This window comes from Rattus norvegicus, chromosome 14 (assembly GCF_036323735.1).
Source record: "Rattus norvegicus strain BN/NHsdMcwi chromosome 14, GRCr8, whole genome shotgun sequence".
NCBI classification, from domain to species: Eukaryota; Metazoa; Chordata; class Mammalia; order Rodentia; family Muridae; genus Rattus; species Rattus norvegicus.
Genome location: NC_086032.1, coordinates 36,902,070 through 36,927,876, shown reverse-complemented (window position 1 = coordinate 36,927,876; position 25,807 = coordinate 36,902,070). Strand labels below are relative to the sequence as shown.

Here is a 25,807-nt window from a genome sequence, read left to right as displayed (position 1 = left end):
AAGTTAGAATTAGTAATTAAGCTTGGAATAAAAGGTTCTGTATTTGCCTTGGCCAGAGTTATCAAGGCCAGGGTAAGCAAGACTCTGGAAAGTTGAACCCTTGGGAATTTGTTATTTAATAAATTCTGACAATGTGAAAAGATGCAAACATGGTTGTATATGTTCCTGATACAGCAAGCTTATTGCAAAGCACAAATGAACATTTGAAAATATGAATTTTCTGCCTTGATTTACGTGCAAGAAAAGTAAAGCTCTGAGAACTTAAGTAGAAACATTGAAGATCTTACATATTACCAGTTAACAGCAGTAGAGGACCCAACTCCTGTTCCAAGGTTTGAGAGCTGACTGCACAAGGATTATTCTGTTACGTGCTAATGAAAGAAATTTGGTAAGAGAGGCAGAGTTTTCCTTATTCTATTAGTTCAAATAAATATGATCAGTTGAAATCTTGTCACATTTCCTTGCTACCATTTATTGTTGGGGAATCAGGTCATCACTGTATATTGCATTAATTCAGCCAGCCTCCCCTCCCATCTCTTCTAAAGCTGGAATATTGATGCTTTTTACTTATTCTAACCTACTAATGGTCTTAGGAACCCTAGGAGCAATGCCTTCTTACTATGTGACTCGGGTCATTTGCAAAATAAGAACAATGACAAGCACCTATTTTTTTAGGACTGTTAGCAAGGATGAGATGTGTTAATGCATGTTAAGAGAGTTTGAAGAGTGTTCAGAATATATCAAATACTAACAAAGTGTTAGCAATATTAATAACTAACACATTGGACTGTTGTTTTGTTAAACCTGACACTTTTAAAAAAAAATAATTCATTGCCACTGATGGAAAGTCCTTCCTAAGTTAGAGATAAAATGCTTAAATACATTTAAACATTAGGACATTAACACACTGGATGTGATTACGTTTTAGTTAAAGTAAAAATAAGGGCATAAAAGTATATGGTTTCTACATTGTATGGTCCAGAGGTCATGGTACCCAAGACGATTATTCGAAATGTACCTGAATGAGAAAATATTAACAACAAAGGAGTTGGAAGTTCACAGACAAACTTCAAAGTCTCTCATTTTGCTCAAGGCTTTCAATTATCATTGCTGCTGCAGAAATGAGCCCAGCGGTATAGCTGGCCCTCAATCTGTCATTCTGCTTCAGGATGCAAGACCTCCAGTAGGCACCCATTCCAGCTGTGAACTGTATAGACAAGAGTTCCTATGAAGAACTTGCACCAAGAAGCTTGTGGGGCCGATTCAAGAACTTTGTACTAATATACTGCTTGCCTGGAGCTGAAAAATAGACAAGAAATCATGAGAGTAAGGTTCAAGGTGAGGCAAATGGTCATGGTTGACTGGGAAACTAAGAGCCACTAGACATCAGGAGCATGCTGTTCCCAAGTAAATGGTTTCTGAGCACACACACCTGTTCTCTGGGTTGAGTCTGTCTCAAAACTCCTGCCAGGAGGTGGGAGACTTGGGAATGGTTTGTCTAAACATTGTACTTAATTGCATTTTTTCAGGGATTCCAACAACAAAGCAGCCCATACGTTCATACTCTCTGCAAGGAAGATACAGTTTCTGAGCGAAGAGGGGGAAAGGTGGCCCCTTTTAAATTTTACAGTTGATGCCTAAGACGAATTTTACATGATTGTTAAATGAACAGTGCTTAAATCTTCCATCAAATATTTGCAAAATTAACCAAAAGCCATGCTAGTCATTAAAAAATTAATCTTTAAACATATTTTAAATTTAATCGTTTTAACGTTTGCAGTTAAAAAGCTGTTTCTTTGAGAATTTCGTAGTGTATTTTTGTTCTATTTCCTCCCTCCCCTAACTCCTTCCCAATTCATACCCTCCTTTTTATTTACCCAACTTTGTATCCTTTTTACAATTTTTAAACAATAACAATAACAACAAAAATCCATCAAGTCCAATTTGTGTTTCCCCTAGGTCCTAGCCTGTGTGAATGTTCACTGGAGAATGGTTGACTTCCCAAAGGCCACACCTTTAAAGAACACTGACTCTCCCTCTCTCAGACATTATCAATTACCAATAGCTCCTCAATAGGGGTGGTATATCCTGCCCACCTCACCTGGCTTCTTGACATCTTGTCTGGCTTGAGCTTGTATAGGTCTGGTGCATACTGTTAGAATGTCTATAGCAGTGATGCTCTATCTATGGGGTGTGACTCCTTGGAGGTCAAACAACCCTTTCACAGAGACTGCCTAAGATCATTGGAAAACACAGATGTTTACATTAAAATTCCTAACAGTAGCTAAATTACAATAACGAAGTAGCAACAAAAATCATTTTATATTTTGGGCCACCCCAGCATGAGGAACTATATTGAAGGGTTGCAGCATCAGGAAGGCTGATAAGCACTGTTCTGTAAGTTTACATGTGTAAGTGCTCTGCTGTGTTCAGAAAATGTTCTTTATTTCTAGTCACCGAGTGCCTCTGGCTTTTATAATCCTTTTCTGCCTCTTCTTCCAGGAAGGAGTGGTATACAGATGTTCCAATTAGGCCTGAGAATTCCCAAGTTTATTTTGTGCACCTTGACCAGTTGTGGGTTGCTGTGTTAGTAACCAATTATTGAAAACAAAAAAGTTCCCCAGACAAGAGTTGAAAGATACAGTAATCTGTGAGTCTAATGAGAAGTCATTGGGAGTAAGTTTAACACTGTGTCAGCTTAGCAGAAAAGAAATAGGTTATCCTCTAGGGACTATGAATTGTTTAGTCCCAGGTTCATGGGCTGAGAAATGAAGAGAAGTACAGGTTTTATCTTGTGGGACAGGCATACATCTCATCAGAAAAGGGTCGGTTACTCCTCTGACATTCATGCCACTATTGAACTAGCAGCCATAATTTTCCAGGTCAGTCATTGTAGTTCTCAGAGTTCACTCCTGGGCAAAACTGATAGTTACATTTCCAACATTATGAAAGCTACCCAGAAGAAATGAAGAAGCCAAGTGAGTCAATACTCTTTATGTTCTATATTCAAGCATATTTTGTCTTCAACAATGATATCAATGTTACATTCTAGGGTGTAACAAAAACATTGGCAATAGGAAGTAATATTTTGGGTCTATGGGACCTTATTGGCCAAAGTTCCAGCAGAGGTAACCCAATCCTGGTACTGGTCTTTTGGGATTTTGTTTTGTTTTGTTTTGTTTTGACCTTTGATGTATTATTCTTTGGTTTTTAGTAGCTTTGTCATCCTGGTGTAGGGTAACTCTATTTTACACACACAAACTCATATACCACCTATGTGTATAATATATAACATAAATATTATTAATATATATGCAGGTATGTATGAATATATATATATGGTGTGTGTGTGTGTGTCTTTAGAAGCTTCTACATTAATAGATTTCCATGTGATTGCTTCAAAAGGTCCTTGTTTTTAATGTCTGTGTATGTTTACATGTACATGTATGTATATATGTAGCTGTAGATATATATGGAAGCCAAAAGAAGGTGTTGAGTTTCCTCTGTCACTTTGTACTATTCCCCTTGAGTCAGGGTCCATGTCTAAACCTGAGAACCACATGCTGTCTGCAAGGCTAGAAGCTAACAATCACCAGTGATCCTGTCTCTGTCTTCTTTGAAGCTATGGTTACTGCTTACTTAAACCTACCTTGATAGACGCTGGGATGCAAATTCTCATCCTTGTGATTATGCAACACTCTTAACTACTTGAGTTATCTCTGAAGGTTCTAAACTATTTTTAAATAAAAAGCTATGCTCACAGGAGAGAATGAAATAACAACTGTCTAGAGACTACATCTTCTACCATTTTAACAAAATTTACTCTGAACTGAAAATATAAAATAGAACAGTATAAGCATAAACAAAGACTTAAAAGAACCACACCACACTTGTGATTTCATTTTGAAAGTCACCATCATATTAATTTGTTATCCATGATCCCATGGGCATTTATGTTACTATCAAATATGTACAGAAAATAGATAACATGTACAGTGGTTTAATATTTTATTTGTATTATTATAGAATTGTTTTTATTAATAGTATAATATTTCTGACCTATATATTTTATTGCTTTTTATGATAATCCTAGTTTCTATAACAATCAATACAAGTTCATAAAATAAGAATTTTGTTATTCTTTCTTCTGCAAGATTATACTGAATAGCTTTTAAGATGATCGTAACTTGCAAATCTTAGCCTTTCCCGTCCTATGGTTCCTCCTTCCTTCCTTTATGCGTCACAGAAGCTCAAGAAAACTGGAAGCAGTGGGGTTCACACTAGATATTTAGCCATGCCAGCTACAAAGTCACCCACGACGTTTCTTTTACAATTCTGTCACTCAAAACACACGACAGGTCACTCTAACTAGAAAGGGCTTGGGAAAAGTTAAGGTCTGCCACACAATTATAACTTCACTGCATTCATTTAACCACTACAAAACACTATAAGAATGTACTATGATTTATTAATCTTCCTTCCTAGGGCTCAGAGCTTGCTAAACTTTCTCACACATGCGTGCACGTATTTTTTTTCAGTAGAGAAAGAAATTGATCTTCAGAGGAGTAATGTTTCTAGTAGATTGGTGTGTGTGTGTGTGTGTGTGTGTGTGTGTGTGTGTGTGTGAGAGAGAGAGAGAGAGAGAGAGAGAGAGAGAGAGAGAGAGAGAAGCTACGTCTAGTCTCAGTACTGAGGAAATTTCATTTTCTGGCTAGATAATTAATTTCAGTATCCCCACTCATTCGAATTCTTAAGAATATCGAGGAGGTTATCAAGGTTTTGAAAATGTTTTTAGAATTAATTATAAACCTAAGAATTAATAGTTGGCTACTGGTTTTATACTGTGACCTTTTTTGTGACTTTGGATAATGTTTATCTTTCCTTCCTTTGAATTTAGAAATTCTGATACATTGTTCATTCTTCTATTGATTTACAGGGGTTTTATAGTTATTTAGGGTCTACTTCGTTAATCTGAGATTTGCCTTGCTGTTAATTGCTTATGCTTTGAAAAATGCCTTCATCACACAATGTGTTTCCTATTTTGCTTTATGTTTGAAATATGTCTTGCTTCATGGATTAGCTGGTCCCCGCAAAAGCTTCAAGTTTTATCCTCTAATTCCATTTCCTAAATGTTCAGATACAAATATATCCCAGGATATAAAGAAAAATTGACTGTTTAATGTTATATTGAATTATATAAAAGACTTAAACTCAGGAGTAGTTAAGTATATGAATCTTCTCATCCTGGGATGCATTGTTGGCATATGGATGTATCCAGGATTCTTTTTAGTTATTTATTTATTAATGCCAAAGGCACTGAAATCTCATTATCTCTTACATTTGACTCCGTAATCTGTAATGGTACCATATATTATTAGATCAGACTCTGATTGTTTTTCGTTTGAATTTTCAAGATTCCATAGTTTCTGTGATCAATGTTGAGAGCTAGGATGGAACAATCATCCATTTTTTGCTCTTTTATATATTCTTTTAACTGTTCTTTGGTGCAAAATTATCATTATTTTTTAACACCCCATGTTTTCAAAGAGGCTGTTCGTATTTTAATGAAATCACATTGCTACTTAGACTGCGAAGTATGTTATATTGACTTTCTATCAGTCATGAATATTTGTGGCTTTCTCTCTACAAACTCTTATGTTTAGGGAAAATATGCATGTCTGTTCTTGAATGTTCTCCTTATTCCACAAAACCCGAGTCAGTCTCCTCAGTAGATACCAGTTGGGTTGTGTGACTTTATTCTATAATCGTTTACTTAGAGCAGAATCTGCTCCAAGGGGTTATAAAGGCTTGCAAAAAAATACTCAGTGTCCATTCAGATACCAATGGAAAGTCCAGGTTATGTTCTGTACTTCTAACCCATGGGGTATAAACCAGAACTTCCCCTAACTACCCTTCCTACAATCCATTGCTGACTAGAACAGATCATACAACTCATGAAAATGATTTCCTCACCACCAACTATTCATTGTAGACTATAACAGTGGTAAAGGAGGTTGGAAATGGGTTTGGGGCACAGAATAGAGGAGGGTAACCATGTTTCCAGAGCCTGTCTAGGCATGTACTACTCCAGCACCTCCATTTGGTAATCAAGCCAGAAACTCTGCAATTGTCCTTTGTAGAATTTCTAGAAAAGTCCTTATAGAACCGAAGACTGATTTAATCAATAAACGTTGGTGATCATCTGAACATTTGGCCTTCTTTCCTAATGGAAGGAAGTGAGAAGTCAGACTGAACTTTTCAACCTTCTAATTAACAATTGGTTCCCCTGGAAACCGGCCACTTTCCTGAAGCTATCCGGGAGCTTAGGCCATAAATTATCTCAATAGCATATAAAGTACAAATCCTTTTAGAAAGTCTATGAGATTCAGGAATTCTTGGACTTGGTTTTTGTGTATAGAAAACACTACAAATGTGTGGCTGTACCTACACACAGGGAGACACTCACAGAGACACTCATGTACACACAAAACATGCTTGATCGACAGAGTCAACTTAACTCAATAAAAGTGCCAAATGAATTAGTCCAAACGAATCTTTTGTTTTCAGGGACTTTTCATGTTGAAAAGCAAAATCATGAGAAAACCCCACATTGTACAGCCTCTGAATTATATCCAGATGTAAGTAATATTTCAGTATATATTTTTATCAGTGAAATTCAAAATGGAGAGTATACATTTTCATTGATGTGAGAGGTTAGAGAGCAACTGCTGGTCCTAATTTGGAAAGATTTGTGTGCTGTCCTTCAACATGTTATATTAGAAATAGACAAACATGGGGCTTTGAAACATGCTGAATTTCAATGTTTAATAATAGAACTTATTGAGCTTTTTCTATCCCATTGTGCCAGGGACGTTTTTATTTGTGCAATCCATTCTTATTTTATTTAAGACATAGCTGAGCTTCCACAATGTGTCATATTTTTGTCAGATGCTACTATAGACATCATTCCTAAGGATTATAATGAAGTGGAAAAATTATATATTTAGCTAATAGTGAAGATATAGAACAAGTTTGGTCAAATAGGGGTTTAAGCCAAATTGTGAACAAGGCAGACTTCAGCTAAAGGCACAGCATGGTGCCTTAAATCAAATAAAACAAAAGTACAAAGCAATATTCTTAGGGTTTTGTAGAACTGGTCAAACTCTATTGCTTCACCTGTTAGACTACTTCTCTAACCATGAGCTATATCTTTATCTCCTTAAAAGAAAAAACTGGGAAACCATTCTTTACAAACTACTGCTCTCTTTTTTCTTGACCTCACAAAAGCCATGTTGCTGAGCACTAACTGATAAAACAAGTCTATTTCTATCATTGTATTTTTTCATTAATTTATTTCTTTACATCCCTCTCACAGCTTCCCCTCCCTTCTCTCCTAGTTCCTCACTCTCTTCTGCCCTCTTCCTCCTTTTCTCCTCAAAGAAGGGGAGGCTTCCCAGGGATATAAACCAGCCTTTGCATCTCAAGGTTAAGTAGGACTAGACTCATTTTCTCTTACTGAGGCTAGTCACAACAGCCTACCTAGGGGAAAGGACTCCAAAGGCAAGCAACAGAGAGTCAGAGACAGCCTCTGCTCCAGTTGTTAGGAGTCCCATGTGGAAACCACTCTGCACATCTGTTACACATGTATGAGAGCCTAGGTCTGTCATGTGCATGCTCTTGGTTGGTAGTTCAGTCACAGAGAGTCCCTATAGGCCTGGGTTAGTTGATTCTGGTGTCCTTGACTTCTCTGGCTCATTCAATCCTTCCTCCTCATCTTGAACAAATTCCCAGAGCACTGCCTAGTGTTTGGTTGTGGGTCTCTGCATCTGTTTCCATCAGCTGCTGGATGAGCTTCTCAGAGGACAGTTATGCTAGTCTCCCGTCTGCAAGTCTAGCAGAATATCATGAATAGTGTCAAGGATGGGCTCTCTCTCATGGTATGGGTCTCAAGGTGGACCAGTTACTACTTGGTCATTCCCTCAATTCCTCTTCCACTGTTATCCCTGCACATCTTGCAGGCAGGATAAATTTTGATCAAAACTTTTGAGGTATTATGGGTGAGTTGCTGTTCCCATCCCTCCTTTGGAAACCTTCAAGATTGATTACAAGAGGTGGCCATTTTAGGTTTCCCTATTGCTAGGAGTCTTAGCTAGGATCACCCTCATAGATTCCTCAGAGTTTAATCTTATCCTTGGTTTCTGACTTATCCCATAGATTCCCCCACCCACCCAGTACACACTGGATTTCAGTTCTCATTCCAGGTTCTCACTCTATCCTCTACACACTTGATTCCTCCTGTTCTCCTTCCCACCCCCCTCTCCCTCCATCCACTTCCAATGTCTATTTTATGTCCCCTTCTGAGTGAGATTCAAGCATCCTCCCTTGGGTCCTCCTTGATACTGAGCTTCTTTTGGATCTGTGGATTGTAGCATAGTTATACTTTATGCCTAATATCCACTTACCAGGGAGTGTATGTATATATATATATATATATATATATATATATATATATATATATATGTTTCTGAGTTTGGGTTACCTCACTCAGGGTGATATTTTCTAGTTCCACCTATTTGCTTGCAAAGAAATTAGACACCAACAAACCAATTAAAAAGTGGGATATAGAGCTAAACAGAATTCTGAACAGAGGACTCTGTAATGGCTGAGTAGCACTTAAAGAAATGTTCGAGGTTCTTATTTCATCAGGGAAATTCAAACTATATGACTCTGAGATTTCGTCTTACACCCTTCCCTGAACCATATAAGAATGACTAAGATTAAAAAAAACCTCAAGACCGGAAGTCCCACACCGGCGGATCCTGGCCCACAGCAGCTCTCTGCTCCCAGACCCTGTGAGAGAGAGACCCAACCGCCTGGTCAGGTGGGCACTCCTGAGGCTGCAGAGCAGAAGAGACCACCAACACTGCTCACCCCTGCCCACATCCCTGGCCCAAGAGGAAACTGTATAAGACCTCAGGGCTCCCGTGGGGGAGGGCCCAGGAGCTGCAGGACCCCTGCCTGAGACACCACCGGAACCTGAAGGAAACAGACCGGATAAACAGTTCTCTGCACCCAAATCCCATGGGAGGGAGAGCTAAACCTTCAGAGAGGGAGACAAGCCTGGGAAACCAGAAGAGACTGCTCCCTGCACACACATCTCGGGCGCCAGAGGAAAAAGCCAAAGACCATCTGGAACCCTGGTGCACTGAAGCTCCCAGAAGGGGCGGCACAGGTCTTCCTGGTTGCTGCCGCTTCAGAGAGCCCGTGGGCAGCACCCCACGAGAGAACTTGAGCCTCGGGACCACAGGTAAGACCAACTTTTCTGCTGCAAGAAAGCTGCCTGGTGAACTCAAGACACAGGCCCACAGGAACAGCTGAAGACCTGTAGAGAGGAAAAACTACACGCCCGAAAGCAGAACACTCTGTCCCCATAACTGACTGAAAGAGAGGAAAACAGGTCTACAGCATTCCTGACACACAGGCTTATAGGACAGTCTAGCCAGTGTCAGAAATAGCAGAACAAAGTAACACTAGAGATAATCTGATGGCGAGAGGCAAGCACAGGAACCCAAGCAACAGAAACCAAGACTACTTGGCATCATCAGAGCCCAATTCTCCCACCAAAACAAACATGGAATATCCAAACACACCAGAAAAGCAAGATCTAGTTTCAAAATCATATTTGATCATGATGCTGGAGGACTTCAAGAAAGACGTGAAGAACTCCCTTAGGGAAACACAGGAAAACATTAATAAACAAGTAGAAGCCTACAGAGAGGAATCGCAAAAATCCCTGAAAGAATTCCAGGAAAACACAATCAAACAGTTGAAGGAATTAAAAATGGAAATAGAAGCAATCAAGAAAGAACACATGGAAACAACCCTGGATATAGACAACCAAAAGAAGAGACAAGGAGCTGTAGATATAAGCTTCACCAACAGAATACAAGAGATGGAAGAGAGAATCTCAGGAGCAGAAGATTCCATAGAAATCATTGACTCAACTGTCAAAGATAATGTAAAGCGGAAAAAGCTACTGGTCCAAAACATACAGGAAATCCAGGACTCAATGAGAAGGTCAAACCTAAGGATAATAGGTATAGAAGAGAGTGAAGACTCCCAGCTCAAAAGACCAGTAAATATCTTCAACAAAATCATAGAAGAAAACTTCCCTAACCTAAAAAAAGAGATACCCATAGGCATACAAGAAGCCTACAGAACTCCAAATAGATTGGACCAGAAAAGAAACACCTCCCGTCACATAATAGTCAAAACACCAAACGCACAAAATAAAGAAAGAATATTAAAAGCAGTAAGGGAAAAAGGTCAAGTAACATATAAAGGCAGACCTATCAGAATCACACCAGACTTCTCGCCAGAAACTATGAAGGCCAGAAGATCCTGGACTGATGTCATACAGACCCTAAGAGAACACAAATGCCAGCCCAGGTTACTGTATCCAGCAAAACTCTCAATTAACATAGATGAAGAAACCAAGATATTCCATGACAAAACCAAATTTACACAATATCTTTCTACAAATCCAGCACTACAAAGGATAATAAATGGTAAAGCCCAACATAAGGAGGCAAGCTATACCCTAGAAGAAGCAAGAAACTAATCGTCTTGGCAACAAAACAAAGAGAATGAAAGCACACAAACATAACCTCACATTCAAATATGAATATAACGGGAAGCAATCATCACTATTCCTTAATATCTCTCAACATCAATGGCCTCAACTCCCCAATAAAAAGACATAGATTAACAAACTGGATACGCAACGAGGACCCTGCATTCTGCTGCCTACAGGAAACACACCTCAGAGACAAAGACAGACATTACCTCAGAGTGAAAGGCTGGAAAACAATTTTCCAAGCAAATGGTCAGAAGAAGCAAGCTGGAGTAGCCATTCTAATATCAAATAAAATCAATTTTCAATTAAAAGTCATCAAAAAAGATAAGGAAGGACACTTCACATTCATCAAAGGAAAAATCCACCAAGATGAACTCTCAATCCTAAATATCTATGCCCCAAATACAAGGGCACCTACATATGTAAAAGAAACCTTACTAAAGCTCAAAACACACATTGCACCTCACACAATAATAGTGGGAGATTTCAACACCCCACTCTCATCAATGGACAGATCATGGAAACAGAAATTAAACAGAGATGTAGACAGACTAAGAGAAGTCATGAGCCAAATGGACTTAACAGATATTTATAGAACATTCTATCCTAAAGCAAAAGGATATACCTTCTTCTCAGCTCCTCATGGTACTTTCTCCAAAATCGACCATATAATTGGTCAAAAAACGGGCCTCAACAGGTACAGAAAGATAGAAATAATCCCATGCGTGCTATCGGACCACCACGGCCTAAAACTGGTCTTCAATAACAATCAAGGAAGAATGCCCACATATACTTGGAAATTGAACAATGCTCTACTCAATGATAACCTGGTCAAGGAAGAAATAAAGAAAGAAATTAAAAACTTTTTAGAATTTAATGAAAATGAAGGTACAACATACCCAAACTTATGGGACACAATGAAAGCTGTGCTAAGAGGAAAACTCATAGCGCTGAGTGCCTGCAGAAAGAAACAGGAAAGAGCATATGTCAGCAGCTTGACAGCACACCTAAAAGCTCTAGAACAAAAAGAAGCACATACACCCAGGAGGAGTAGAAGGCAGGAAATAAACTCAGAGTGAAAATCAACCAAATAGAAACAAAAAGAACCATAGAAAGAATCAACAGAACCAAAAGTTGGTTCTTTGAGAAAATCAACAAGATAGATAAACCCTTAGCCAGACTAACGAGAGGACACAGAGAGTGCATCCAAATTAACAAAATCAGAAATGAAAAGGGAGACATAACAACAGATTCAGAGGAAATTCAAAAAACCATCAGATCTTACTATAAAAACCTATATTCAACAAAACTTGAAAATCTTCAGGAAATGGATAATTTCCTAGACAGATACCAGGTACCGAAGTTAAATCAGGAACAGATAAACCAGTTAAACAACCCCATAACTCCTAAGGAAATAGAAGCAGTCATTAAAGATCTCCCAACCAAAAAGAGCCCAGGTCCAGACGGGTTTAGTGCAGAATTCTACCAAACCTTCAGAGAAGACCTCATACCAATATTATCCAAACTATTCCACAAAATTGAAACAGATGGATCACTACCGAATACCTTCTACGAAGCCACAATTACTCTTATACCTAAACCACACAAAGACACAACAAAGAAAGAGAACTTCAGACCAATTTCCCTTATGAATATCGACGCAAAAATACTCAACAAAATTCTGGCAAACCGAATCCAAGAGCACATCAAAACAATCATCCACCATGACCAAGTAGGCTTCATCCCAGGCATGCAGGGATGGTTTAATATACGGAAAACCATCAACGTGTTCCATTATATAAACAAACTGAAAGAACAAAACCACATGATCATTTCATTAGACGCTGAGAAAGCATTTGACAAAATTCAACACCCCTTCATGATAAAAGTCCTGGAAAGAATAGGAATTCAAGGCCCATACCTGAACATAGTAAAAGCCATATACAGCAAACCAGTTGCTAACATTAAACTAAATGGAGAGAAACTCGAAGCAATCCCACTAAAATCAGGGACTAGACAAGGCTGCCCACTCTCTCCCTACTTATTCAATATAGTCCTTGAAGTTCTAGCCAGAGCAATCAGACAACAAAAGGAGGTCAAGGGGATACAGATCAGAAAAGAAGAAGTCAAAATATCACTGTTTGCAGATGATATGATAGTATATTTAAGTGATCCCAAAAGTTCCACCAGAGAACTACTAAAGCTGATAAACAACTTCAGCAAAGTGGCTGGGTATAAAATTAACTCAAATAAATCAGTTGCCTTCCTCTATACAAAAGAGAAACAAGCCGAGAAAGAAATTAGGGAAACGACACCCTTCATAATAGACCCAAATAATATAAAGTACCTCGGTGTGACTTTAACCAAGCAAGTAAAAGATCTGTACAATAAGAACTTCAAGACACTGAGGAAAGAAATTGAAGAAGACCTCAGAAGATGGACAGATCTCCCATGCTCATGGATTGGCAGGATTAATATAGTAAAAATGGCCATTTTACCAAAAGCAATCTACAGATTCAATGCAATCCCCATCAAAATACCAATCCAATTCTTCAAAGAGTTAGACAGAACAATTTGCAAATTCATCTGGAATAACAAAAAACCCAGGATAGCTAAAGCGATCCTCAACAATAAAAGGACTTCAGGGGGAATCACTATCCCTGAACTCAAGCAGTATTACAGAGCATTAGTGATAAAAACTGCATGGTATTGGTACAGAGACAGACAGATAGACCAATGGAATAGAATTGAAGACCCAGAAATGAACCCACACACCTATGGTCACTTGATTTTTGACAAAGGAGCCAAAACCATCCAATGGAAAAAAGATAGCATTTTCAGCAAATGGTGCTGGTTCAACTGGAGGGCAACATGTAGAAGAATGCAGATCGATCCATGCTTATCACCCTGTACAAAGCTTAAGTCCAAGTGGATCGAGGACCTCCACATCAAACCAGACACACTCAAACTAATAGAAGAAAAACTAGGGAAGCATCTGGAACACATGGGCACTGGAAAAAATTTCCTGAACAAAACACCAATGGCTTATGCTCTAAGATCAAGAATCGACAAATGGGATCTCATAAAACTGCAAAGCTTCTGTAAGGCAAAGGACACTGTGGTTAGGACAAAACAGCAACCAACAGATTGGGAAAAGATCTTTACCAATCCTACAACAGATAGAGGCCTTATATCCAAAATATACAAAGAACTCAAGAAGTTAGACCGCAGGGAAACAAATAACCCTATTAAAAAATGGGGTTCAGAGCTAAACAAACAATTCACAGCTGAGGAATGCCGAATGGCTGAGAAACACCTAAAGAAATGTCCAACATCTTTAGTCATAAGGGAAATGCAAATCAAAACAACCCTGAGATTTCACCTCACACCAGTGAGAATGGCTAAGATCAAAAACTCAGGTGACAGAAGATGCTGGCGAGGATGTGGAGAAAGAGGAACACTCCTCCATTGTTGGTGGGATTGCAGACTGGTAAAACCATTCTGGAAATCAGTCTGGAGGTTCCTCAGAAAATTGGACATTGAACTGCCTGAGGATCCAGCTATACCTCTCTTGGGCTATACCCAAAAGATGCTTCAACATATAAAAGAGACACGTGCTCCACTATGATCATCGCAGCCTTATTTATAATAGCCAGAAACTGGAAAGAACCCAGATGCCCTTCAACAGAGGAATGGATACAGAAAATGTGGTACATCTACACAATGGAATATTACTCAGCTATCAAAAACAACAAGTTTATGAAATTCGTAGGCAAATGGTTGGAACTGGAAAATATCATCCTGAGTGAGCTAACCCAATCACAGAAAGACATACATGGTATGCACTCATTGATAAGTGGCTATTAGCCCAAATGCTTGAATTACCCTAGATCCCTAGAACAAACGAAACTCAAGACGGATGATCAAAATGTGAATGCTTCACTCCTTCTTTAAATGAGGAAAAAGAATACCCTTGGCAGGGAAGGGAGAGGCAAAGATTAAAACAGAGACTGAAGGAACACCCATTCAGAGCCTGCCCCACATGTGGCCCATACATATAGAGCCACCCAATTAGACAAGATGGATGAAGCAAAGAAGTGCAGACTGACAGGAGCCGGATGTAGATCGCTCCTGAGAGACACAGCCAGAATACAGCAAATACAGAGGCGAATACCAGCAGCAAACCACTGAACTGAGAATAGGTCCCCTGTTGAAGGAATCAGAGAAAGAACTGGAAGAGCTTGAAGGGGCTCGAGACCCCAAAAGTACAACAATGTCAAGCAACCAGAGCTTCCAGGGACTAAGCCACTACCTAAAGACTATACATGGACTGACCCTGGACTGTGACCTCATAGGAAGCATTGAATATCCTAGTAAGAGCACAGTGGAAGGGGAAGCCCTGGGTCCTGCTAAGACTGAACCCCCAGTGAACTAGACTATGGGGGGAGGGCGGCAATGGGGTGAGGGTTGGGTGGGGAACACCCATAAGGAAGGGGAGGGGAGAGGGGGATGTTTGCCCGGAAACCGGGAAAGGGAATAACACTTGAAATGTATATAAGAAATACTCAAGTTAATAAAAAAAAAAATCAAGTGACAGCGCATGCTGGCAAGGAGTGGAGCAAGGGGAGCACTCCTCCATTGTTGGTGGGAGTGCACACTTGGTAGTTTCTCAGAAAATTGGGAATAGCTCTACCTGAAGACCCAGCTATACCACTCCTAAGCATATACCCAATAGATGCTTTACCACACCACATGGACTCTTGCTCAAATACATTCATACCAGCTTTATTCACAGTAGCTAGAAACTGGAAACAACCTAGATGTTCCCTCAACTGAACTATTGATAAAGAAAGTGGGGTATATTTGTACAATAAAATACTTCTCAGCTGTTAAAAACAAGGATATTCTTGTATTTCTTATCATTAAAAAATTATGAGAAAGGGCCTCGCTGTGGTGTCCAGATCTTTCGGCACCTGCATCTGAAGGATAAGATTTCAGGCATGTGTCACTGTGCTCCTCCCTTCTTGTTTGTTTTAATATTGTTATAATTAAAACGTTGGAAAACCATTACACCTAATCACTAAAGTGATTATTACCACTTCCATGGGTTATGGACTCACTGTGTATTTCCAAAGAAAAGAAAAACCCGATTCCAAAATGACCTTCCCTTCCTATGCTGAAAACATTTTTATTGGGGGGGGAACTTAATATACAACAATAATGCCCCATGCTTTCAATGAAAGAAGGTCATTCTTTTAAAGCAATATGATATTCTCTCTGACCTCTTAGAAAGTTAATAAACATTTAATACATAATATGAAATATAGTTAGGGGCAAAGTTGAGAAGAGTGGAGTGAGCGTTCTGTGTAAACTCTAGGAGAGGTTGATGAGGGTTCTGGAGATTATGATACTGAGGGACCTTGTGCCAGCTAAGTAGTGCCATTTGTACATTGTGTACTTTCTATCTCTTGCTGTTTCTCAAGTTAAACTCAAGAGCTATGGTGTTGTCAGGTTGTTAAGGTTTCTGCTCTTGTTAACATTGAACAAGTCTAAAAGGGTCACCATTTGAGAGGTCATAAATGTAATGACAAGCAGTATGATTCTAGCAAGTACATGAGATTACACTCCATTCCAGTGATGCCTAGCCATGAGTCACATTAGTTATATATCTGCTCAATCCCAGGGGGATGGGGACTGTTAATGAACATGTTCTCAACTGTGAACTGGATGTCAGGGCGCTACTGACAAAGATATGCTGTAGACCTCCACAAGGGTTGTGGTCAGAGACTGTTAGGTTAGGACTAAGCCCAGATGCTGACATAAGAAACACATTGCAAACTAAAATATACAAAACAGGAAAGAGTAGCTATCATCAAGAAAAAACTTTCAGTATATACTTATTTGTATATACTGAAATACTCAAATGTACAAATAAACACATACACACACACACACACACACACACACACACACACACACACACACACACACACCTCACTTTAATCATTGTCTGTGGAATATTGTTCAGAAACTTAACTTTTTCCCAACACTAGAAACTGAGCCTAGGGCCCAGCATATGCTGGGCAAATGTTCTATCACTGAGCTGTCCCATCCCACTTTTCATTTTTCACATCTTTTGAAACAAGTTCTTACTAAATTATTCTGGATGGACTTAAGCTCATCCTGAAGCTCAGGGTGGCTTTGAATTTGTGCTCCTTGGCCTCGGCCTTCCTACTTTTTGCGATTAAGGACCTCTGTGACCCCTAGCTTCTTAATAACTTCATATTCTCATTGTGACTATTTCATAAGAAAACAGAGCAAGTACTGATCCTATGAATGGAGTTGCTATAAACATAGTTGATCAAGTGTCCTTGTGCTATGGTGGGGCGTCCTTTGAGTGTATCCCCAGGAGTGTCCTTATGGTATGGTGGGGTGTCCTTTGAGTGCATCCCCAGGAGTGGTATAGCTGGTGAGAGAAGAACTATTCCCAATTTTCTGAGAAACTGCCAAATTGCTTTCCAAAGTGGTTGTACAAGTTTACCCTTCCACTAAAATTACACAAAATTTTGTATAATGCTTTGAAACTCTGGAGGAGTAAACCCACAAATTGTTTTTCAAGAGGCTGAAAATATGCTTAGACTGGTTGATTATTCTCTTTTAAAATTCCAATGATTAATTTGCTTTTAAATTCAAATATTTGGGTTGAACATTTTAATTTTCATTATTAGAAATCTTTACTTTTATTATTTATACATGTTTTCATTTTTTCTGTTTTAAAAATCAATTATGTATTTCTTTCTAGCAAACAGCCAACTCATGTTTGAGTTTCTGGGGTTTCTGGTTCTTAATAGAAAAAAGACATCGTTAAAAAAGTTACTAATGGTGTAGATTTAAAATTATAGGATCTAGTTTCTTTCCTTTGCCTCTTTCTTGGTTCTTTATAAAATGTTTATGCATTACTAAATTTTAAGAAGGGAGATTTATTTTCCTTAAAATATTTTATATTTTCAATTCTAATATTTCATTCTAATATTGGTGTAGTTTAAAATTTTTGGCAGCAGGAATAAAAATAATTTGAAAGGGAAAAGTACTCTTCCTATGGGGTTGTAATCCCTTTAAGCCGATAGGAAGAACAACATTAACCAACCAAACCCCCCAGAGCTCCCAGGGACTAAACCACTAACCAGAGAATACACATGGAGGGACCCATGGCTCCATCTGCATATGTAGCAGAGAATGGCCTTGTCTGGCATCAGTGAGAGGGAAGGCCCTAGGTCCTATGGAGGCTGGATGGCCCAGTGTAGAGGAATGCTAGAGGGGTGAGGTGGGAATAAGTGGGTAGGTGGGTGAGTGAGTGGGGAGCACCCTCTTAGAGGCAAAGGGGAAGGGGATGGAAATGGATTCGCAGAGGGGAGACCTACCTGGGAAGGGGGACAATGTTTGCAATGTAAATAAATAAAATAACCAATTTTGAAATGAAGAAAAGTACTCAAAGTGGTGTGCAGACACACCCGCATTTTTCTTATGTGGACACACAGATGTGCACATGCACAGATCTTCACGTGTGATGAGCTCTTATTTTTTATAACCAAAGTAACACTGAATGCAGTCCTTTCTTTATAATGGAGGAACTTCCTTTCTTCTCCTTCCTGTCTTCTTACAGAAACTATAGAGAGGGGCAGGTAAAGTCTGTGGGGCCTTTAACTTCTGAGCTTGTTACTCACAGGAAGTGGCTCTTTTCCTCTGATCTTTTATCCAGACCTCAACACAATCAATACAGTTTAGAGATGTTCGGTATGAGTAACATAATACATGAAGAAAACTTGAAGCAGTTCTTGGATTGTGACAAATTCTCAGTGAGCTCAGCATGCACTTAAGAAATATGTATGGTGCTCAAACTATCTGTTCCTTCTTCACAACCTGTCAGTCTCACGGCATTTTCTCTAAGTGATAATATTTTGATCTATACCTCTGACCTATATAATCAGAGTAAATTTTTGATTTTTGCATTACATTTTCTACTATTTTACAAAAAATTACAGGTCTATTTGCTTATCATTTCGTGTCAAAAATTTTTTAGTTCATATTTATGGGTTTTTTTTACAGGAATCAACTTTTCTGGTGGAAGAATCTGTTGGGCCAACACTTTCTCAGTTCTTCTATGTTTAGAAGTGAGTTTATAGTGTTAGCATACTGGAATGCTAGCTGGTTAGAGCACAGAGTTCACACTTGGATACTTGCTGTGATTTTTAAGACTCTTTACTGTCTTCTGGTGCTAACTTTGCTGATAAGAAGAATGCCAAGTTGTTCTCCTTCCTATGGAGATGATTTATTTCTCTCACGAGTACTTTGGATTTTTCTGTATCCAAGATGTTCTGAAATTTCACTGGAATATGACTAATTAATGCTGTTAAACATTCAATGAGCCCATTCAGTCATAAACGTAATAACTTTTGTTGTTTCTGGGACATTTCTAAGTTTTAAATTATTTCCTCACCCTTTTTATCCTCCCTGCTTTCTTGTTATATAACTTCTTTTATAACTTTGGTTCTCCTCATTTCCCCATATTCGGTGTTCCTTTCTCTCTCTCTCTCTCTCTCTCTCTCTCTCTCTCTCTCTCTCTCTCTCTCTCTTTCTTTCTTCTTCTTCTTCCTCTTCTTCTCCTCTTCCTCCTTCTTCCTCTTCCTCCTCCTTCTCCTCTTCTTCCTCCTCCTCCACCACCTCCTTCACCTTCTTTCTTCTTTTCCCCTCCCTTTCCTCCTTTTCTTTCTCTTCCTCCTCTTTTCTTCTTCCTTCCTCTCCTTCCTCCTTCTTCCTTCCTCTTCCTCTCCTTCCCCCTCTTTTTGCCTCTTCTCCCAAATGCCACTTGAACTATTATTTGATTCTATTTAATCTCTAGCTTACTAATAAGCTCTCTAATTACATCTATTTACTTTCTATACAAAACTTTTCTATCAGACTTGGCATTGAATTTTAGTGTCATTGACTCCTGTTCGTTTTGCACATGTCTACTCCCACCAATGTGCTCGGTTTATTATGCATTCTTTAACTCAATTACACTCACTTTGAAATAGTCTTACTTTTCTGTAATGCTTAGTTTTTATTTTTATGATATTTATTCCCTCTTTTTCGTGATTACTGTCCATATTTCCTGGTGACTTTTTATTACATGTCTTCATTTTTATTTGAGAGTTCATATTAAATAGCATTTACCTTTATAAGACAAAATGTAATCCTTTCTATGCCCATGCTTAATACATGTGCAAATCCAAGAAGGGCATCTCACCAAATCCTCCACCAATGTGTATTCAGCATAGTATGGAATAAAAAAAGAGTGGCACGAAACTGGAGGAAATACAGTGCTATTTGAAAGTATGATCATTTTTCTTTAATTTCCGAAGAAAGGTTTCTTAGTTTTTATTTCATTCCTTAAAAATACCTAGGTAATTCTTCAAGTAGTAAAACTTTTGCTGTATCATTTCAAGGATCGTACAAATGGGTAGAATGCTAGTTCTCTATTTAAAAAAATGGGATAAGTTAAATGTCAACCAGATAGAAATGGCAAGAAATTGGAAATGTGCATTTAAGATGCATATTGAGGCAGAGGGAGAAAATACAAGAGGCTTGGTTAGTATCCAAGCACTCAGCCATCTGTATCACGCTAGCTCAGGGCTCAGGGTCAAGCACAGATGGGTGATGGTGTTATTTCTCATCAAATTCTCTCTCTCAGTCCTTTCTTCACTGCACATACCTGTCTATACTGAAAATACAACTTCTCTTCAAAGCTCCATCAATTACTCCCACATCCTGCATCACCCTCAATTTTAAAATCTTTGATGATGCTTCTCACCTGACTTATCCCTTCCCCAAATCACATTTCAGCATGTTGCAATGTCTAAAGGAAGGATTTAGCTCATATATATATATATATATATATATATATATATATATATATATATATAATGCATATGTGTACACTGTAGCTATCTTCAGACACACCAGAAGAGGGCATCAGATCCCATTATAGATGGTTGTGAGCCACCATGTGGTTGCTGGGAACTGAACTCAGGACCTCTGGAAGAGCAGTCAGTGTTCTAACCACTGAGCCATCTCTCCAGATCCCCATGCACACTAACCTTTATTCTATGAAACGAGATGAAAAAAGTAGATTCTACTCAGCTTTTATAGCATTCTGAAGTTTTGGGCTGGAGAGATGGTTCAGAGGTTAAGAGCACTGACTGCTCTTCCAGAGGTCCTGAGTTCAAGGCTCAGCAACCACATGGTGGCTCACAACCATCTGTAAAGAGATCTGATGCCCTCTTCTGGTGTGTCTGAAGACAGCTACAGTGCACTTATAATAAATAGATGATAGATAGATAGATAGATAGATAGATAGATAGATAGATAGATAGATAAGTCTTTAAAAACATTCTGAAGTTTTGTGTTTTATATTTTATTTTTACCTCTGCCTGTCTTAAAATTTTGTCATGTAACAAAGCAAAATATTCTTCTATGAATAACAATTGCCTTATGGACTTTCTTTGTATTTCATCTTTTTCTGATTTACCAGACCATTCCTCGGGCATTTGTATGTGCTTGTGCTAGTTTTTCTTATCATTACACAAGACACAAACAACAGAATATTATTATTTTACAGGTTAAATATGCCTTGACATCCTACAAACAAATTTCCCCAACTGTTTCTTATTCATTGATTTACATCCAAACTTGTCTTGGCTTATTCTGACTCCCAACTATTACATTTGAACTTTAGAACTGGATTCTCAACTTCTATTTGAATTGTAGACACTTTTATTCAAAATTTTTGTTCTTGTTAAGCCTAGATAAAATTTTACAATTTTCAGTTCTTACATTGTCTCTCTTTTTCTTTTCTTTTCTTTTCTTTTCTTTTCTTTTCTTTTCTGGTTTCACAGATCCATTAGGGATTTTTGAAGTTATTGTAATATAATAATTTTTCTTATGTTTCTTTGTTACTGTAAGTCTTAAGAATTATTAAGAATATGTGTTAATGTATTGTGGATGTGTTTTTAATTACCTTTATTTTAACTTGGATGCTAATCCAAGGTTCTTCCATTCTCTTCTAAGAAGAAATGAAGGAAACAGAACAGGGCTTGCCAAAGGCCTTCAGGGCTTCAGAAAAAGATTTTGTTCTTTAAATTGGGTTGATCTCTGAAGGGAGAGAAAGGTGTTGGGAAGAAATAAGCAACTTCACAAGAGAAGAAAGTGTTGCCTTTTCTCAGGCTGTGAGGGGGAAAAAAGTCCCCAAAGCATCTGTATCAATTATTAACTTATTTCTTTTTAGTTTTTAGGGTTTATTTATTTCACAGTTCCAAGACAACTTACAAACTCTATGTATTCAGTGCAACATATCTGTTTTTAAATTAGTAAAGTGTGAAGAGGGGAGATTAAATTTAGACTCCTGAAACCTCAAGGAGAAATGCAATGTATCAAAATGCAGGTCATTAACATGTTGCATAATGATTAAAGCTAAGCTGTGTATATGATTCCTACATGCTGCATGATCAAAACAAGTAGGGGACTTAATGGGCTCTAAGATACCTATTGTTATTAAGACTCAAACTACTCAGGAAACCAGACTATTTCCAGAGTGTGAAGGTCTGAGAAATTCTTTTCCCAGAGACCCTCCTCATACCAAAGAGACTAAGATAAACTAGGTTGCATCGTCAGCAGCATTCCAATGATAAGTGGTGACTATCATGTGAAATGTTAGGATAAAACATATTCTATGAGATTGACACATGCTAATAAAAATGAAAAAAAAACACTATCACATGATTTCTTAAACTGCCCTTTTGTCTAATCAGAAAGTATGATTTCAAAGCAAAATCCAGTAGGATTGATCTGAAGAGGTAGGCTTAACAGTAGGGTTAAAATATCCAAACTACCCCCTTAACTCGAGTCAAGTCATGGCTCTCAAGCAGACCTTGCTAAACAGTGATGCTTTCTACCCAAAGAGGATCTTGGGGGCTTATAACCAACTAGAAGAAGTGCACATTCTAATGAATCTTGTAAAGAAACAGCCACGGTGAGCACCTCCGGTATGTTTCTTTTCTGGCTTGTGTATGTTTCTAACTCCACAGGTGAGAAGGGAAATCGAACACTGTTTTGTTTACTGCTAAACCATCAGCTCCTAGCATGAAGCCTGGCACCTACTTAATGTTCAGTAAACATCTAAGGGATACATGGACACCAAGGTGGTAAAGCTGTAGGTGGCTTTTGCAGAGTTGTACAGAACAGACGCTCCCCTGTTTCAGCGGGGTCTTGAAATGTGAATGAATCTTCTCTTTCCCTTACTGAAAGAAGATCCATATGTATTTAAAAAACGAGTTGATCTCCTCTCAAGCAAACTTAAGGAATCTGAGACTTAGCACTGAGGGTTGAGGATTTTATGATGCTCAAATATAATACGAAATGAATGCTACTATCTTTTTTTTTCCTTTTTGAGAATGTTAAACTCAGTCCATGTTGAAATGATTGTATGATGTTTTTTAAGGAACATTCATTCACACGTGTGTAGTTCATGACTCTTGTAATCTCTTGATGCCTCTATTATATGTATATAGGAAGACGGTACCTGTTACTTCTCTCCAAACTAAACAGTATCTTATTTTATTTCTTTCTGCAATAACCCCCTTGTTGTCTTGTTTCCCTTATCTAATTCCTACCTTTGTGATCTGTGCTATAGAGTGTGAAGAGTTTCAGGACCCAAGGATTCTAGGTTGAAATGCATATTCCATGACTGATTAGCAGTGTGACATTAACTACTGGATTCAGTAGTCTAAAGCCATCTCTTCATTATCTGTATTGATGTGTTGTTGCAAGGTTTGGATGAAATGACCCGTGCTGTGTGCCCGGGGCCAGTGGCATAGCACGTGGGAGATGTCAGTGATCCTTATTACAACTGTTCTGCCAGAGGTTTTTTTCTTTAAAACCTAAATGCAACTCTTCCCATCCTTGCTTACATGTTCAGTGTCTCCCTAAATCTAAATGATCTCCTCAAGTTTCTTCCACATCCCATCACCTGCCCTCACCCCTTTCTTCTCCTTTTCTATATTGGATCCCTTCTGCATACAGTTATGCAGGTAAGTCTTCTAGTCTATAAGATTTGGTACATACTGTTTTCCCTCAAGAGGAATTCCCCTTCCTCACCTGGCAAAAGCTTTCTCTTCTGTCTCTTTTCTCCTCCTCTAAGGTAATGTCTCATGCTTCTTGGTAGGATAATAATTCTTCAGTTTGCAGAGACAATCTAAGGATGCAATGGTTTCTTTTTTGCTTATGTTTGTAAGGAGTTTCTGAATTTCTGTAGGCCAGAAATCCTCTTAAGTCTACTCTAAGTTTCAGAATGAAGACTTGATACATGCTATTTAACCAAGGACATGAGCTTATCCCAGTGTCTCCAACTACCTAACATGCTTTTGGTAGTATTTACGAAATTGTATTCACTAACCTCCCTTTATTTCAAAGGAGATTGGCTTCTCCAGAGCTGCATAACGCATGTTAGACCCAGGATGTTTAATGTTTTATTTAGGGATTTACAACAGGAGCTAGCATACTTGCAGTTATAAGCAAGAAACTCTGGCTACTATAAACTACAAGATTTGCCAGCAAAGGTCCTGGAAAAAGATCTGTCGCCAGGAGTACCCCATCCTTCTTTCCCTCACTTCCCATTCCAAATCTATTGATGGAAATGGGGAAGAAGAGTACATTTAAAAGTTAGTCCTCCCTCTCCTCCTAACCCCTACAAGCACTGCACCAAGCCTGCTGCTGCCCTGGTTACCTCAGAAGAGGAGGAGATTACCAGACTCCCAAACCCTCCCTGCTTTTCCTCCCCGCCCCACCCCCTCCTTTTCCGGGCTGTCGCTGCCCACTCCCCTCTCCAGCACCCTCCCCTCCTCTACTACCCTCCAGACTTATTCCTACAACTCTCAACAATAGATGACAATCACAGATAGCCTTAGCCAGATCATTGAAAGCCCTTTTTAAAAAAAAAAGAAAGAAAGAAAGAAAAGGAAAGTAAAGGAAAGGAAAAAAGAAAAAAGAAAAAAAAATCAAGCTTAGGACAGGAGGGAAAAGAACGCAGCAAACCACAGCGCAGGAAAACTGGGTACACACAGGCACATTGGCTCCTTTGCATAGAGACAGCAGGTTGTATTCGACTACCCAGAGAACGCGGAGCACCTCAGACAGGAACTTTAAAGGGATTGAAATCTGTTGCCTGTTCCACTAGGAATATTGTTTGCAAGGCACAAGGTGTCTTTTGGTAGTGAGTACACTCTGCGCATGCGCAGGTCCATTCGGGAATTACTGCCCAGCCGCCGACTAAGTTGCATTCCTTGAATCTTCGCAGAAAAGACAATTCTTTCATCAGAGTTAGTAATGTGGACAGTACAAAATCGAGAGAGTTTGGGGCTTCTCTCTTTTCCTGTGATGGTTGCCATGGTTTGTTGTGCACACAGGTGAGCTGCCTGCCTCAATCTCTCTTTTTTCCCTTGGTGTTTTTCTTTCTTCTTTTTTTTTTCTTCCCGGTGCCTGCTTGGATTGTGTATCTTGTTATTTGGGGGTAGGTGTGCCTGGATCTTTTTTATGTCTGTCTGCAGTTTGTGATCATTCTGAATACGGTTCCTACTTCTTCCCTTCAGCTCCAATGAACCCAGCAACATGTCATACGTGAAAGAGACAGTGGACCGACTGCTCAAAGGATATGACATTCGCTTGCGGCCAGACTTTGGAGGTAATGCTTCATTTTTTTTTCAACCTGTAACCCATCCCTAGTTCACCTTTTCTGTCAAATATAATGCCTCCTTCCCCATTTTACCGTTTCTGTAAGCGTGCAATACTACACCCTGCACACACACACACACACACACACACACACACACACAGACACACACACACACACACACACACACACACACACACACACACACACACACGCTCACACACGCACTATCCCCAATCTCAGGTGGACGTATCCTCAGGCTGAGCTGTCCCTCTTCTCAACCCGACACACCCTCTGCACTGTCACTGCATCACGCGTGTGCCCACACCTGTTTTCTTGGGCTGTCCCCTACAAGAGAAAAGGGGTAGGGAGGCTGTAATAAGATCTGGGAAGCCCCCTATGTCCCCTCA

General features: G+C 39.0%; 1 protein-coding gene across 5 annotated transcripts in view; it reads left to right on the top strand.

The window, feature by feature from the left end:
• The first annotated feature begins 9,956 nt into the window (after positions 1–9,956).
• The window catches only part of Gabrb1 (gamma-aminobutyric acid type A receptor subunit beta1), a 483,582-nt gene continuing 467,731 nt past the window's right edge, over positions 9,957–25,807 (top strand). For 3 of the 5 annotated variants that reach the window (XM_063272873.1, XM_063272871.1, XM_063272874.1), the window contains exon 1: positions 25,347–25,409. Coding sequence is in view for 1 of the 5 variants with exons in the window: in NM_012956.2 (NP_037088.1) it covers positions 25,055–25,134; positions 25,318–25,409 (172 nt within the window). In the remaining 4 variants the exon portion in view is untranslated. Of the gene's footprint in view, positions 10,078–24,983; positions 25,135–25,317; positions 25,410–25,807 lie in introns of those variants that run through there. The other 2 variants (NM_012956.2, XM_063272872.1) reach the window with 2 other exon arrangements.